The sequence below is a fragment of the Oncorhynchus mykiss genome, chromosome 5 (assembly GCF_013265735.2).
Source record: "Oncorhynchus mykiss isolate Arlee chromosome 5, USDA_OmykA_1.1, whole genome shotgun sequence".
Taxonomy (NCBI): domain Eukaryota; kingdom Metazoa; phylum Chordata; class Actinopteri; order Salmoniformes; family Salmonidae; genus Oncorhynchus; species Oncorhynchus mykiss.
Genome location: NC_048569.1, coordinates 89520755 through 89538567, shown reverse-complemented (window position 1 = coordinate 89538567; position 17813 = coordinate 89520755). Strand labels below are relative to the sequence as shown.

At 44.2% G+C, this 17813-nt stretch overlaps 1 protein-coding gene across 10 annotated transcripts in view; it reads left to right on the top strand.

Annotated features, from left to right (window-relative positions):
* Nucleotides 1-17813, top strand: part of pde4dip (phosphodiesterase 4D interacting protein) — a 142481-nt gene that overhangs the window by 70084 nt on the left and 54584 nt on the right. For 5 of the 10 annotated variants that reach the window (XM_036978711.1, XM_036978710.1, XM_036978714.1 and 2 more), the window contains exons 1-5: nt 10350-12639; nt 14773-14910; nt 16817-16936; nt 17205-17297; nt 17578-17787. In XM_036978711.1, the coding sequence (XP_036834606.1) occupies nt 11350-12639; nt 14773-14910; nt 16817-16936; nt 17205-17297; nt 17578-17787 (1851 nt within the window). In that variant the 5' untranslated portion in view covers nt 10350-11349. Of the gene's footprint in view, nt 1-3435; nt 3560-3797; nt 3983-5319; nt 5435-6481; nt 6536-10349; nt 12640-14772; nt 14911-16431; nt 16437-16816; nt 16937-17204; nt 17298-17577; nt 17788-17813 lie in introns of those variants that run through there. The other 5 variants (XM_036978715.1, XM_036978716.1, XM_036978718.1 and 2 more) reach the window with 2 other exon arrangements.

The following is a 17813-nucleotide window of genomic DNA, read 5'->3' as shown; positions in this document are numbered from 1 at the left end:
GAGGAGCAGTAATCTAACTCTAACTGTACTGTGATGAGCAGTAATCTAACTCTAACTGTACTGTGAGGTGGTGTGTGAGGAGCAGTAATCTAACTCTAACTGTACTGTGAGGTGGTGTGTGATGAGCAGTAATCTAACTCTAACTGTACTGTGATGAGCAGTAATCTAACTCTAACTGTACTGTGAGGTGGTGTGTGAGGAGCAGTAACCTAACTCTAACTGTACTGTGAGGAGCAGTAATCTAACTCTAACTGTACTGTGAGGAGCAGTAATCTAACTCTAACTGTACTGTGATGAGCAGTAATCTAACTCTAACTGTACTGTGATGAGCAGTAATCTAACTCTAACTGTACTGTGAGGAGCAGTAATCTAACTCTAACTGTACTTTGAGGAGCAGTAATCTAACTCTAACTGTACTGTGATGAGCAGTAATCTAACTCTAACTGTACTGTGATGAGCAGTAATCTAACTCTAACTGTACTGTGATGAGCAGTAATCTAACTCTAACTGTACTGTGATGAGCAGTAATCTAACTCTAATTGTACTGTGATGAGCAGTAATCTAACTCTAACTGTACTGTGATGAGCAGTAATCTAACTCTAATTGTACTGTGATGAGCAGTAATCTAACTCTAACTGTACTGTGAGGTGGTGTGTGAGGAGCAGTAATCTAACTCTAACTGTACTGTGAGGAGCAGTAATCTAACTCTAACTGTACTGTGATGAGCAGTAATCTAACTCTAACTGTACTGTGATGAGCAGTAATCTAACTCTAATTGTACTGTGATGAGCAGTAATCTAACTCTAACTGTACTGTGAGGTGGTGTGTGAGGAGCAGTAATCTAACTCTAACTGTACTGTGAGGTGGTGTGTGAGGAGCAGTAATCTAACTCTAACTATACTGTGAGGTGGTGTGTGAGGAGCAGTAATCTAACTCTAACTGTATTGTGAGGAGCAGTAATCTAACTCTAACTGTACTGTGAGGTGGTGTGTGAGGAGCAGTAATCTAACTCTAACTGTACTGTGAGGAGCAGTAATCTAACTCTAACTGTACTGTGATGAGCAGTAATCTAACTCTAACTGTACTGTGAGGAGCAGTAATCTAACTAACTGTACTGTGAGGAGCAGTAATCTAACTCTAACTGTACTGTGAGGAGCAGTAATCTAACTCTAACTGTACTGTGAGGAGCAGTAATCTAACTATAACTGTACTGTGAGGAGCAGTAATCTAACTCTAACTGTACTGTGAGGAGCAGTAATCTAACTCTAACTGTACTGTGAGGAGCAGTAATCTAACTCTAACTGTACTGTGAGGAGCAGTAATCTAACTCTAACTGTACTGTGATGAGCAGTAATCTAACTCTAACTGTACTGTGAGGTGGTGTGTGAGGAGCAGTAATCTAACTCTAACTGTACTGTGAGGTGGTGTCTGAGGAGCAGTAATCTAACTCTAACTGTACTGTGAGGTGGTGTGTGAGGAGCAGTAATCTAACTCTAACTGTATTGTGAGGAGCAGTAATCTAACTCTAACTGTACTGTGAGGTGGTGTGAGGAGCAGTAATCTAACTCTATCTGTACTGTGAGGTGGTGTGTGAGGAGCAGTAATCTAACTCTAACTGTACTGTGAGGTGGTGTGTGAGGAGCAGTAATCTAACTCTAACTATACTGTGAGGTGGTGTGTGAGGAGCAGTAATCTAACTCTAACTGTATTGTGAGGAGCAGTAATCTAACTCTAACTGTACTGTGAGGTGGTGTGTGAGGAGCAGTAATCTAACTCTAACTGTACTGTGAGGAGCAGTAATCTAACTCTAACTGTACTGTGATGAGCAGTAATCTAACTCTAACTGTACTGTGAGGAGCAGTAATCTAACTCTAACTGTACTGTGAGGAGCAATAATCTAACTCTAACTGTACTGTGAGGAGCAGTAATCTAACTCTAACTGTACTGTGAGGAGCAGTAATCTAACTCTAACTGTACTGTGAGGAGCAGTAATCTAACTCTAACTGTACTGTGAGGAGCAGTAATCTAACTATAACTGTACTGTGAGGAGCAGTAATCTAACTCTAACTGTACTGTGATGAGCAGTAATCTAACTCTAACTGTACTGTGATGAGCAGTAATCTAACTCTAACTGTACTGTGAGGAGCAGTAATCTAACTCTAACTGTACTTTGAGGAGCAGTAATCTAACTCTAACTGTACTGTGAGGAGCAGTAATATAACTCTAACTGTACTGTGATGAGCAGTAATCTAACTCTAACTGTACTGTGAGGAGCAGTAATCTAACTCTAACTGTACTGTGAGGAGCAGTAATCTAACTCTAACTGTACTGTGATGAGCAGTAATCTAACTCTAACTGTACTGTGAGGAGCAGTAATCTAACTCAAACTGTACTGTGATGAGCAGTAATCTAACTCTAACTGTACTGTGATGAGCAGTAATCTAACTCTAACTGTACTGTGAGGAGCAGTAATCTAACTCTAACTGTACTGTGAGGAGCAGTAATCTAACTCTAACTGTACTGTGAGGAGCAGTAATCTAACTCTAACTGTACTGTGATGAGCAGTAATCTAACTCTAACTGTACTGTGAGGAGCAGTAATCTAACTCTAACTGTACTGTGAGGAGCAGTAATCTAACTCTAACTGTACTGTGATGAGCAGTAATCTAACTCTAACTGTACTGTGATGAGCAGTAATCTAACTCTAACTGTACTGTGAGGTGGTGTGTGAGGAGCAGTAATCTAACTCTAACTGTACTGTGAGGAGCAGTAATCTAACTCTAACTGTACTGTGATGAGCAGTAATCTAACTCTAACTGTACTGTGATGAGCAGTAATCTAACTCTAACTGTACTGTGATGAGCAGTAATCTAACTCTAACTGTACTGTGATGAGCAGTAATCTAACTCTAATTGTACTGTGATGAGCAGTAATCTAACTCTAACTGTACTGTGATGAGCAGTAATCTAACTCTAATTGTACTGTGAGGTGGTGTGTGAGGAGCAGTAATCTAACTCTAACTGTACTGTGAGGTGGTGTGTGAGGAGCAGTAATCTAACTCTAACTGTACTGTGAGGTGGTGTGTGAGGAGCAGTAATACTGACAACTGTCAGAGGACCACAATGCAGAAAAGATAAATCCTCCTCTGTTGCCTCATTAGGTGTAGAAAGCAGGGAAGCATTAGTCCCTGGATTACATTCTATAATACACTATCACTCTCCAGTGAGACTGGTTGTTAGATTTTAAACGTTGGAATAGTAAAATACACAGGCTACAACAAACGACATGCCCTGCAGTACAACAGACATCTACAGAAACACGTATAATTTTTATATGAACATATGTTATGTAAATAGAGGTACAGGATGTGATATTTTCATTCTGCGATGTGTCTTATATAATTCTGCTGTATCGCTGTGGTCCTGTGCTCTGACAGGTCGACGTCTGAGAGCCAGACCAATCAGGATGAGGAGGAGCAGCAGCGTGTCTGTGAGGCGAGGCAGCAGGAGATCAGTCGCATGCAGGAGATCCTGGAAACCAAGGTCCAGCTGCTGCAGGAGGTACACACACACACATTAATACACACACTGATGCGGTTACATTTCACTGACACTCCTCAATCCTGTTTGCATGTATACACTCCTCCCACACCTAATACAGTGTTCCAGTAATACTATTGTAAATATACACATCTCTCCTCCTCAAACCTGATGCATTGTGTTGTAAACAACCCTCCATAACTAAATGTTAATGAACTATTGACATGACCACTCTCCTCCTCTGCTGTCATGTTGTCAGGAGGTCCAGCTAGCGCGGGCCGAGGCTGAGAAGATGGCCTCTCTAGCAGAGGAAGAGTCCCAACGCTGCCTGGTCCTGGAGAGAGAGATGATGATGAAGATGGAGGAGGAGGAAGACGAGGAAGAGTGTGAGGGAGGGTCACTAGGAGCCAGGCTGCAGATGAAGGCCTTGGCAGAGAAGGACAGGTGAGGATGGAAGACAGGTGGTCATTGAGGCATGACTGATATGTCAGTGTGGTGTTTCTCTCAGAGTAATGCGTGGCTTTAATACAAGAGACTTACTCTACTACTTACCGGTCGTATTGTACAGCTGAGAATGTCTGGCACTCACATTAGTATTGACATTGGCATTGTTAGGCCTATTAGCATTGGTAGGCCTATTAGCACTGGTAGGCCTATTAGCATTGAGTGGTCTATTAGCATTGGCATTGGTAGGCCTATTAGCATTGAGTGGCCTATTAGCATTGGAATTGGTAGGCCTATTAGCATTGAGTGGCCTATTAGCATTGGCATTAATCGGCCTATTAGCGTTGAGTGGCCTATTAGCATTGGCATTGATAGGCCTGTTAGCATTGAGTGGCCTATTAGCATTGGCATTGGTAGGCCTGTTAGCATTGAGTGGCCTATTAGCATTGGCATTAATAGGCCTATTAGCGTTGAGTGGCCTATTAGCATTGGCATTGATAGGCCTGTTAGCATTGAGTGGCCTATTAGCATTGGCATTGGTAGGCCTGTTAGCATTGGCATTGATTCACATGGACTTTGACAATGACATTGTCATTCACACACTGATAAGAATGACAGTGGCAGTCGTGCCCAACATACTGTCCTCTCCTGACCAAGGGATATGGGATCACATATCAGTCCAAGAGGTGGTGCAGTACAGTACTTGCTACATGAGGACCTTCAGCCCAACCATCATAAAACATACGCACTCTAGGCCCCAGTCCAACCTAATGACCTTAAAGCCTCTGTGGTGCTTTAAATAGTGAACATTTATGTTGTTAAATCTCTCTCTCTCTCTTTCTCTTTCTCTCTCTCTCTCTTAATCTTTCTCTCTCTCTCTCTTTCTCTTTCTCTTTCTCTCTCTCTCTCTCTCTCTCTCTCTTTCTCTTTCTCTCTCTCTCTTTCTCTTTTTCTCTTTCTCTCTCTCTCTCTTTCTCTTTCTCTCTCTCTCTCTCTCTCTTTCTCTTTCTCTCTCTCTCTCTCTCTCTCTCTTTCTCTTTCTCTCTCTCTCTCTTTCTCTCTTTCTCTTTCTCTCTCTCTCTTTCTCTCTCTCTCTCTCTCTCTTTCTCTCTCTCTCTCTCTCTTTCTCTCTTTCTCTCTCTCTCTCTCTCTCTTTCTCTTTCTCTCTCTCTCTCTCTCTCTCTCTCTCTCTCTCTCTCTCTCTCTCTCTCTCTCTCTCTCTCTCTCTCTCTCTCTCTCTCCCTCTCCCTCTCTCTCTCCCTCTTTCTCTCTCTCTCTTTCTCTCTCTCTCTCTCTCTCTCTCTCCCTCTCCCTCTCTCTCTCTTTCTCTCTCTCAGAGTAATAGAGGAGATGACTGAAGAAAGGAGAATGCTGAGCCACAGGGTCGGAGAGCTGGAGGTCAGAGTTCACGACCTCTCCTCTTCCCTCCAGAAGAAAGACAGCGATGCAGAGGTAAACAAAATCCCACAATTGAAGTGGGATCAAACCGGGTCACATAGAGTACACAATTACTGTATATATCTAGTATACACAACCCATCAGCATCTGTCTCACACATCTTCACACAAATACGAAGCCGGGTGCCATTTAGTTTAATGACTAGGGGCCTAGTACTAGTTTGGATATTTGATCGGTCACGCGAGGGCCAAATCTACTGTGCTCACAACTAGCTATTGAGTAATGGGTCACACTCTTCACTGTTTAGCCATACCTCTCCTCCCCCCCTCCCCACTTACCTCCCCCATCTCAATTGCAAGAACGGCTGAACGGCTGAACCCAGATGGTTGTTTGAGATACTGTTACCATATCTGTCCTGTATTTCTAAGCATGTTGTATTTAGGTCAGTGGAACCCCGGCACCTAATGCCACGGGGGCACGCTAGGCTAGCACACCTCATCACAAGGCTAGGCTAGCAAACCTCATCACAGGACAAGGCTTGCACACCTCATCACAAGACTAGGCTAGGCTAGCACACCTCATCACAAGATTATGATAGCACATCTCATCGCTCAGCTAGGCTAGCACACCTCATCACAAGGCTAGGCTAGCACACCTCATCACAAGGCTAGGCTAGCACACTTCATCACAAGGCTAGCACACCTCATCACAAAGCTAGCATACCTCATCACAAGGCTAGGCTAGCACACTTCATCACAAGGCTAGGCTAGCACACTTCATCACAAGGCTAGGCTAGCACACCTCATTACAAGGCTAGCACACCTCGTCAACAGACTAGACTAACACACCTCAGCACCACCATGAGATGGAGAATCACTGATGGAGTTTATAGATTGTATGCAGCAGGACTCACGAGTGCCTCCATGTCTATTTTTAATCCTACAATGTAGTAGGAGAGCGGAACTCTATGATATCCTGTTAAGAAAATGTGACCCTTTTCACAGAACGTCATGCAATGCAATCCTGTCATTCATATATTTGTTTTCACATTTTTCTGAGGAACATCAGATTGAGTATGATGACCATCGTTATTGTCCACAGTTGCTGCGGGGTGAGATGAGTCGGAAGAAGAGCTGTGTCCAGCAGGAGATGCAGGTACGTGGGGCAGAAATACTGCCATCCGATCCTATGTCTGTTGTGGGAATCTGAAGGGTTATGATGATTCCATTGGTTTGACATAGGCTTTTGGAGCATGAACATGCATCCACACAGAGACAGGAACACTGGTGAAGTGGGCTGCAGTAAATGATGATAAACTGAAGTTTGCGAGATGAGGGATGGAATTCAAGGCCTGTAGCCAGTGTTGCCGAGACCAGTGTTTGATAGCAAGGCAATGGTATGTGAGAACCGTGCCAACCCCCTCCATGCTCACTGCAGGGACAAATGGTCGGAGGTTGCCCTCTGTTGGAACCCAATGCAAACTGTATGTAAAATAGAGGACATATTGCATACACACATATACAAACATGGTACTGAGGGGACCAACGGCTCATATTAATGTCCGGAACGGAGCTAATGGAATGGCATCAAACACATGGGAACCATGGAAACCATGTGTTTAATGTATTTGATACCGTTCCACTGGCTCCGCTCCAGTCATTACCATGAGCCCGTCCTCCCCCATTAAGGTGCCACAGACACACATGCTGTTACACAAATGCACAAGGATCACAATGCTTGGTGCATTTGGGTCACTCAGAAATGTTGTTCAACATTAAAATCTCTCCCTCTACAGTATTGAGCATATCTAGCTGGGTTTCATGATTTAGCTGTATTATACAATCTTGCTTGTTGCCATGGCACTGTGAGAAAATCATGCAATGTTGTCTGGTTTGGTTGTAATGGGACTTGAATTTCATATTGAGATGGATTCTTCTACAGTATTATATTCTTCTATTCCTGTTAACTTGCATCATGTGTTACAGCTAATCAAAAAGATGGGTTATGTTGATGTAAATGTGTCACACACACACAAACACACACACACACACACACACACACACACACACACACACACACACACACACACACACACACACACACACACACACACACACACACACACACACACACACACACCGTTATTTCAAAGGTTAAACTGGGTCTCTTAACTATAATAACAATCACATGGCACTTCTGTCTTTTTAAAGGCCATGATGTAAGTGAATTTTAATTACGGGAGGAATTAATCGGTTGTTTACATGGCACACCAACAAAAGAGACACCCCAAAAGGGAAATGTATTTAGTCACCCTCTCTTGACTCTTTATTTCTGTCACTTACAGAGAAATGAACGTAATGGAGTAATGACTGAAGAGACGTTGTTATTCCCACTGATTAGGATGAATAGAGTTTTGATTGTGTTGATCATTAGGGTCGATCGCTGTTATGACGTCTCGTCTCCAGGAGGAATTTATTTGAGCTTTTTGGGTGACAGATGTACATTAGAGGTTAGTACGCTTGAGTTCCCAAAGGTCTGCACCCTTTGGAGAAAACAAATCAGGACGGATCATTTACATCAACATGAACAACACTCGTAATGAAAGACACGGTGCTGGGTGGGGAAGATTCATGCTCTTACTGCACGGGAAAGCCTAGGGGTTCTGAGAGGCAGGATTTAGGCTAAACTCCCATCAGTGCATCACACCGTATTATGTGATTGGTAGGTAGCAGGGGCTCTCTTCCCCTTATCCCTTCATGATTTTGGCTGACGTGAGGGCCTCCGTGTGAAGGCCAAAAGCCTGGGTGCTGCTGGGAAATTCCTGCCTCAGGGTACAGATGAACTCATTCTAACGTAGTAGCCTATGACTTCAGCAGAGTGGAAAGACACGTTTCAAGTAAATGAACATGAAATGGTCTAATTCTAAGTTTCAAGCACACAGTGACACACACACACACACACACACACACACACACACACACACACACACAGTTGGACAGCTCAGAAGCTAACTTGTTTAGATGTTATATTATATTAGGCTATGCCTTCATGTTTCTATTATGCATTATAATAACCAGGGTATAATGGGATATGGCTTTTGTCATAAAACAGATACTCAGATACTGACTATCTCTATAGGCAGACTTTTTAGGCCTATAGTAATTTCCACCTTATCTATCTTATGAATATCTATACATTGTGGCGAGAGGATCTAAAGGAATAATAATATAAATTAATTTGTGAGGAAAATATATATGGTTTAATGGTTACATAATGTGATGTTTTTAGACTGTCAGGCAGGCAGGCAGGTTTTATACCCAGGAGGAATCTATCATCCCTGTTTAAGATAAATGGTACCTTCCAGTGCAGCCTGGTCTCATAGACTAGATGTAACATAGTACATGTAGTTCCGGCTCTCTCAAATCAGTATATGTTACATTTGGTATGATTACATAAAACAGAAAGTTACTTGAGGTCAGATTGGGTGAATGGGCGTATAACGCAAACATCTAGCAACCCAAAAGTTGCGTGTTCGAATCTCATTACGGACAACTTTAGAGTTTTTGCTAATTAGCAACATTGCAAGTACTTACTACTTTTTAGCTACTTTGCAACTACTTAGCCTGCTAGATAACCCTTCCCCTAATCCTAACCCTTTAACCTAACTCCTAACCTTAACCTCTCTGAACCACCCATACCGGATCCGGGATAATTGTCATCAGCAGCGCTGAATAGCATTGCCACAGTCAAATAATATTACTAGAAAATATTCATATTCATGAAATCACAAGTGCAATATTGAAAAACACAGCTTAGCCTTTTGTTAATCCACCTGTCGTCTCAAATTATGCTTTATAGCGAAAGCAATACAAGCGTTTGTGTAAGTTTATCGATCGCTCGACAAAACAATAAGTACACTTAGCATCAGGTAACTTGGTCACGAAAATCAGAAAAGCAATCATATTAATCGTTTACCTTTGATGATCTTCGGATGTTTACACTCACGAGACTCCCAGTTAGACAACAAATGTTCCTTTTGTTCCATAAAGATATTTTTTCTATCCAAATACCTCCGTTAGTTTGGTGCGTTATGCCCAGGAATCCACCGGAAAGAGCGGTTACGGCAACGTAGACAAACATTCCAAATTATATCCATAATGTCCACAGAAACATGACAGACGTTTTTTATAATCAATCCTCAGGGTGTTTTTCAAATATCTATTCGATAATATATCAACCGGGACAGCTGGCTTTTCACTAGGACCGGGAGTAACAATGGCCGCCTTTCTCTTTTGCGCACAATTCACTCTGAGAGCCCCCACCTATCCACTTACGCAATGTGGTCGTTCACGCTCATTGTTCAAAATAAAAGCCTGAAACTGTTGACACATTGAGGAAGCGATAGGAAGCGATAGGAAAATTAATCTGGTTGATATCCCTTTAAATAGAGCAATGGGAGGCTATGGAACATGGAGTTTTCTAAATAGAAGCCACTTCCTGGTTTGATTTTTCTCAGGGTTTTGCCTGCAATATCAGTTCTGTTATACTCACAGACAATATTTTATGCATAAAATTATATGCATATTCTAGCATCTGGTCCTGAGAAATAGGCCGTTTACTTTGGTACGTTATTTTTCCAAACATAAAAATAGTGCCCTCTAGCTTCAAGAGGTTAACCCTAAGTTTAGCCTAGCTAACGTTATCCAGCTAACTAATGTTAGCATTAGCCACTTAGCTAATGTTGGGCAACACCAAATTGGAATCGTAACATATCACATGTTTTGGAAATTGATGACACATTGTACATTTTCGTAACATATTGTAACAATTTAATTTTGTAACATATCATGCAAATTGGAATCGCAAATGAATACATACATATGAAACATAGCATATCATACTAAATGGAGGAGTCTCTGATTTACGTACAGAATAATACGAAATGCTCTGAGACCAGGTTGTCCAGTGTGGCTGAATCTCTGTCAACGTTTCCATCTCGCCCTGTTCGGTAGCCTACCTAGGCTAATAAACTATGCACGTTAAAACCCGTGGAAACCAAACCTCCCGTTCCATCCTCATCACACCGTCCAGTGAACTGCTATCATGGAGCCGAAAAATAACGGGTCAACGATGTATTTTTGATGAGGACGTCTCTACTACGTCTTTTCGTTTCGGGTGGTGAATTCCGTGTTCGTGTCGGATTAGCCGCGATGAGACAGTGGAACTGTCATTTTGTTGTCTTGGATTAGCACTGTTAGAAAATATGAGATTACATCGGCATTTCGGCAGTGAAACAAAAATAGCCTGACAAATGTTGTTTGATTCTGTAACCAGCAGGTTTGATGTAATGTATCTATCAGCTTGATTACATTTTTTATCATTGACGAACTGAAAGTGCTGCAGCCCCTGCCGCAGACAGTGACATTGTTACAACGACAATGACACTGGGTTTTTTACTGCGCTCATCACAAATGAGACGTCTCTTCCTTATTATATTCCCTATTGACTATGTTTGATTACAGTCTATATTCTTTAGATGACATTGAATAGAAGTCATCGCGTTGATATAGAAATGAGTGCGCCCTTTCAAATAACTGCAATGCGATGGTATACCCGTTTCTGTAATGCCGTTCTTCATCGAGGATGCAACAACGAGGAGTTTTTACCAACAGCAATATGGCACAATGCACTAGTTTATGTATTAGGCTAATATTGACCTGTTTATTTTGAAGATAACTTTTTTAATACATTTAGGTATTTTATTAGGACCCCCATTGGTTGTTGCGAAAGCAGCACATTGAAGAAAACTACATGAACATCGCACAGCTAAATCATTTCAATCTATTGATTTATTGATGGATTATTGATATCCAACCTGTTGGTACAAGACACCTTATTTTATTGCCTGAGCAATCAGAACAGACACAATCGCCACCCCACAGTAAAACTGAAAGCAGATATTATCTGTGATGTTGGATGTCAAAATGAAGGAGGTGTGTCGGATCTGTGCCCGCGAGCTCTGTGGTAACCAACGGCGATGGATCTTCCATCCGGCCTCCAAACTCAACCTGCAGGTGCTGCTGTCCCACGCCCTGGGCAGAGAGCTGACCCGCGACGGCCGTGGGGAGTTTGCCTGCTCCAAGTGTACCTTCATGCTGGACCGCATGTACCGTTTCGACACAGTGATCGCCCGTGTGGAGGCTCTGTCCCTGGAGCGCCTGCACAAGCTGCTGCAGGAGAAGGACCGGCTTAGACAGTGTATAGGAGGCCTGTATCGGAAGAACAACACTCAGGACCAGACCCGGGATCATACTGGGATGGGGGGTACTGGGGAAGGAGAGACAGAGGGTGGTGGGCGGTCTGAGGGTGACTCCCCTGTAGTGGACCTTTCAGCTCTGCAGGAGGCCAGGTACAGCGCCCTGCTCCAGGACGACCTAGCCTACTCTGTGTACGAGTCCTGGGCCGACCACGAGGACCAGCAGAGCCCAGCCCCAGACCCCCAGCACCACACCCAGCATCATCACCCTCAGTGCACAGGATCGGAGGCTCTCTCTGGGCATCGCTCCAGGCGGTGCAGGGGATGCGCCGCTCTCCGTGTGGCTGACTCTGACTACGAGGCTGTGTGTAAGGTCCCTAGGTGGGTGGGCAGGAGGAGCACGTCTTGTGGACCCTCTACTCGGTACTCAGGCAGCACCTTGGGGGGCGAGGAGACCTCCACAGGGTCAGAGTCCACGCCTGTCCCCTCCGAGTCCCCTCCCATGGAACCAGAGAGCGACAGGACGCTGTGCGATGGGGACCCAGAGAGGATGACCCTCAGCCCGGGCACGTCGGTTGAATCTCTGGACACAGCTGTGGACGTGGCTCGGCCCTGTGCCACCCACCGAGAGGAAAGAGAGAGAGGAGAGAAGGACCCAGGGAGGGTTCAGAGGAGGGGCCCCCACCTCCAGTGGGATGAGGCCCCCAGGGACAAGTCAGTCTCTGGGTTGACCCTGGATCTGGCGCTAAGTCTAGTGAGGAACTGGGAGTACAGACCTCTAAAGTCCCCTCAAGGCAGCAAGCTCCCTATCCTAGTTAAACCCAAACTGGAGATGGGTCTCCCCCAGTCTCGCAGTACCCCAGACTATGAGCTCTACTCCCACCCTGCCATCCCAGATCTGGTGACCCCCAGCAGTCAGCAGGAGCTGCAGACAGAGCTGTCAGCGATGGAGGAGCAGTGGCTGGATGACTATGTGCAGTGTGGTCCCTTCCGCTTCCAGCAGGTAGCTAGCAGGACAACCACCAGCGCCAGGCTCTTAGATCAGACACACTGGAACTACCAGATCAGCTTCTATGGGCCTGGCCCTGTATAGAGCTTCATTCTGCCAGTTTTCCCCTAGTGATTTGTAGAATGTCCACATAGTCTGTGATATTGCAGTTGAGATGGATCCTCTCCAGCTAAACTGCAGTTTCTATGTCTATTATTTAATATGAATGAACAAGGCCAAGGCTTTTGGCTGCATTTGATTGGCTTTTTTAGTCATCCCATTAGCCATCCACCAATCATACAGCTGAACACAGCTGGCCCCTTGATTACCACTCTCATCGCTATCCTAGCAACATGGCCGTAGCCATGGCAGCGGTTGCTATATGAATAACGATGCCTTGTGCTAGACAGGCTTTTTGTCATGTTAATAGTTAGCCAGTTGCTGGCCTCGTCTGCCAGGCTCATAGTGTAGACCTATACTACCGTTCAAAAGTTTGGGGTCACTTAGAAATGTCCTTGTTTTTTAAAGAAAAACACCAGTCTCAACGTCAACAGTGAAGAACAGCGACTCCAGGATGCTGGCCTTCTAGGCAGAGTTCCTCTGTCCAGTGTCTGTGTTCCATTGCCCATCTTAATCTTTTATTTTTATTGGCCAGTCTGAGATATGGATTTTTTTTTCCTACTCTGCCTAGAAGGCCAACAATCCCGGAGTCGCCTCTTCACTGTTGACGTTGAGACTGGTGTTTTGTGGGTACTATTTAATGAAGCTGCCAGTTGAGGACTTGTGAGGCGTCTGTTTCTCAAACTAGACACTGTAATGTACTTGTCCTCTTGCTCAGTTGTGCACCGGGGCCTCCCACTCCTCTTTCTATTCTGGTTAGAGCCAGTTTGCGCTGTTCTGTGAAGGGAGTAGTACACAGCGTTATACAAGATCTTCAGTTTCTTGGCAATTTCTTGCATGGAATAGCCTTCATTTCTCAGAACAAGAATAGACTGATGAGTTTCAGAAGAAAGTGCTTTGTTTATGGCCATTTTGAGCCTGTAATCAAACCCACAAATGCTGATGCTCCAGATACTCAACTAGTCTAAGTAAGGCCAGTTTTATTGCTTCTTTAATCAGAACAACAGTTTTCAGCTGTGCTAACATACTTGCAAAAGGGTTTTCTAATGATCAATTAGCCTTTTAAAATTATAAACTTGGATTAGCTAACACAACGTGCCATTGGAACACAGGAGTGATGGTTGCTGATAATGGGCCTCTGTACACCTATGTAGATATTTCACTACACTCGCATTAACATCTGCTAACCATGTGTATGTGACAAATCAAATTTGATTTGATATTCCATAAAAAAATAATCTGTTTCCAGCTACAATAGTCATTTACAGCATTAACAATGTCTACACTGTATTTCTGATCAATTTGATGTTATTTTAATGGCCAAAAAATGTGCTTTTCTTTCAAAACAAGGACATTACTAAGTGGCCCCAATCTTGAACGGTTCTGTATGTCTAGGAATGAGTCTACCTATACTGTGAAATAATGGCCTGTTGATAAGCATGAATCGGGGAGTTTACTGGGTTGTTGATTCACTAAGCCCATGGAATAACATCCAGTCATTAGAGCCCAGTTTGAGTCCTCTGTGTGTGTGTATGTATGTGTGTGTGTCCTACCTGTAATGACTTTACAGGACAGCATGTGGGAGTGGATCAGATCACACATATCCCAGGTGATAGTCTAAAGAGCCAATGGAAGATTGGCTGATCCTGGAAATTAAATGACAAAGACTATTTCATTATTTTCCTATTATTGACTATGAGAGACCATGCAGACCAAAATAGTCCCTCACAATCATAAAGATAGCCCTTCTTAGATGTAACCCTGGAGTTGTGGTTTATTTTAAACCCCCAACAGGCTGGGTGGTTGTACAGATCAATCTGTATCTTTACATCTGAAAAACAACAAACAGGAAGTAAATACCACGCTGCCGTGGAAACGGGGACTTCTTTCTCAGGAAGTGATCGAGCAGTGAGCTAGCTGACCTCATCACTTTCCACTCACACACAACTGAATGGGAAGTGTGTGTGTGGGTCAATCTGTATATCTGTTGTATTAACCTGAACCTGTGTGTGTTCTGGTGTGTTTCAGAGGCTGCTAGATGAGCAGCAAGGCAAGCTGTCACAGTATGAGAGTGCTGCAGGTCACTGTGTTAGTGAGCTCCAGAAGGCCCAGCTCCAGGTCCACTCTCTACAGGCCAAGATCAGAGAGAGCGAGGCCGGGAACCAGGTACCACTTCTCCCTCAGACACTCAACATTTCTCTATGTCTTCCTATTTTTACATTACTGGACCAGGAACCAGGCACCACTTCCCCCTCAGACACTCAACATTTCTCTAGGTCTTCCTATTTTTACATTACTGGACCAGGAACCAGGTACCACTTCCCCCTCAGACACTCAACATTTCTCTAGGTCTTCCTATTTTTACATTACTGGACCAGGAACCAGGCACCACTTCCCCCTCAGACACTCAACATTTCTCTAGGTCTTCCTATTTTTACATTACTGGACCAGGAACCAGGTACCACTTCCCCCTCAGACACTCAACATTTCTCTAGGTCTTCCTATTTTTACATTACTGGACCAGGAACCAGGTACCACTTCCCCCTCAGACACTCAACATTTCTCTATGTCTTCCTATTTTTACATTACTGGACCAGGAACCAGGCACCACTTCCCCCTCAGACACTCAACATTTTTCTAGGTCTTCCTATTTTTACATTACTGGACCAGGAACCAGGTACCACTTCCCCCTCAGACACTCAACATTTCTCTAGGTCTTCCTATTTTTACATTACTGGACCAGGAACCAGGTACCACTTCCCCCTCAGACACTCAACATTTCTCTATGTCTTCCTATTTTTACATTACTGGACCAGGAACCAGGCACCACTTCCCCCTCAGACACTCAACATTTCTCTAGGTCTTCCTATTTTTACATTACTGGACCAGGAACCAGGTACCACTTCCCCCTCAGACACTCAACATTTCTCTAGGTCTTCCTATTTTTACATTACTGGACCGGGAACCAGGTACCACTTCCCCCTCAGACACTCAACATTTCTCTAGGTCTTCCTATTTTTACATTACTGGACCAGGAACCAGGTACCACTTCCCCCTCAGACACTCAACATTTCTCTAGGTCTTCCTATTTTTACATTACTGGACCAGGAACCAGGTACCACTTCCCCCTCAGACACTCAACATTTCTCTAGGTCTTCCTATTTTTACATTACTGGACCAGGAACCAGGTACCACTTCCCCCTCAGACACTCAACATTTCTCTAGGTCTTCCTATTTTTACATTACTGAACCAGGTACCACTTCCCCCTCAGACACTCAACATTTCTCTAGGTCTTCCTATTTTTACATTACTGGACCAGGAACCAGGTACCACTTCCCCCTCAGACACTCAACATTTCTCTAGGTCTTCCTATTTTTACATTACTGGACCAGGAACCAGGTACCACTTCCCCCTCAGACACTCAACATTTCTCTAGGTCTTCCTATTTTTACATTACTGGACCGGGAACCAGGTACCACTTCCCCCTCAGACACTCAACATTTCTCTAGGTCTTCCTATTTTTACATTACTGGACCAGGAACCAGGTACCACTTCCCCCTCAGACACTCAACATTTCTCTATGTCTTCCTATTTTTACATTACTGGACCAGGAACCAGGTACCACTTCCCCCTCAGACACTCAACATTTCTCTATGTCTTCCTATTTTTACATTACTGGACCAGGAACCAGGTACCACTTCCCCCTCAGACACTCAACATTTCTCTAGGTCTTCCTATTTTTACATTACTGGACCAGGAACCAGGCACCACTTCCCCCTCAGACACTCAACATTTCTCTAGGTCTTCCTATTTTTACATTACTGGACCAGGAACCAGGTACCACTTCCCCCTCAGACACTCAACATTTCTCTAGGTCTTCCTATTTTTACATTACTGGACCATATCAGACATGGTGGATTATGTATTCAATGTTTAAAAAATGAAAACCAAAATCAAGCATTTAAATGAAAGGCTTGCTTGTAAAGTATTTATAAACATGCTAACATTGTGAACTAATATTCTATAGAATGTTTAGCCTGACTCTGACGAGTCTGTGACTGTGTTGTGTAGAAGCTGCAGGTGCGACTGGGGGACATGGAGTGTGAGCTGCACTTGGTCAGAGAGGAGGCACAGAGACAGGAACGAAACGTCCTCAACCTCACTGACGCTGTCAACAGCAAGGACACTGAGGTATGGAAGGATGGAGGGAGGAATGGAAACAGACAGACAGACAGAGAGACAGAGAGAGAGAGAGAGAGAGAGAGGAGTTTTCAGAGAGTGAGAGTGAGAGAGACAGAAAATTCTGAAAATTACACACTGAGAAATGCAGAGGCACACAAGAAGAGACATTGAGAAAAAGTACACAGATTCTCTATGACACTTGATGTGTTTCTCTCCACCACTGATGAACCGTAGGTTACTTATAAGATACTTGTGTTTTTGTGTGTGTCTCTCTTAGGCAGCAGAGTTGTACCGAGTCGTAGAAGAACAGAACGACATGCTGTGTTCTCTCAAAGACCTGGCCAACAGACACCAGGTCCAGACACTACAGGTAAATCACACTAAAATGCTCTGAATAAAATCTGCACCTGATGTAATGAGGCGTCCTCCCATCAGCAGCCTCCTGTGGTATACAGTATGCAGTAATCTACACTGGAAAACACCCACTATGTTATAATGGTCTCCTAGACCCATGCTCACAGCACGCTGTATCTAATGAAACCCTCTCTAAAGCCCTCCTCCCAGTCATTTAGAACTCTGTATACCATTCACTCTCTGGCTTTCCCTCTACCCCACCCCTCATCTTCTCTCTCCTTCTCATCTCGGTGCAGGTGTCTGGGTCTGAGTCAGTTCGAGGGCAGGGGAAGGTGCTGGCCCTCCAGGGCTCTCTGTTCCAGGCCCAGCTGGAGCTGCAGGCAGGCCAGAGGGCCCAGCGTCAGGCTACCAGGAAGGAGGAGGACCTGACCAGAGCCCTGATCCGCCTGGAGCAAGACCTGCAGGGGGCCGTGGAGCACAGACACAGCACTGACAGACACAACCAGGTTTGTGCGTTTGCTTGTGTGTTAAC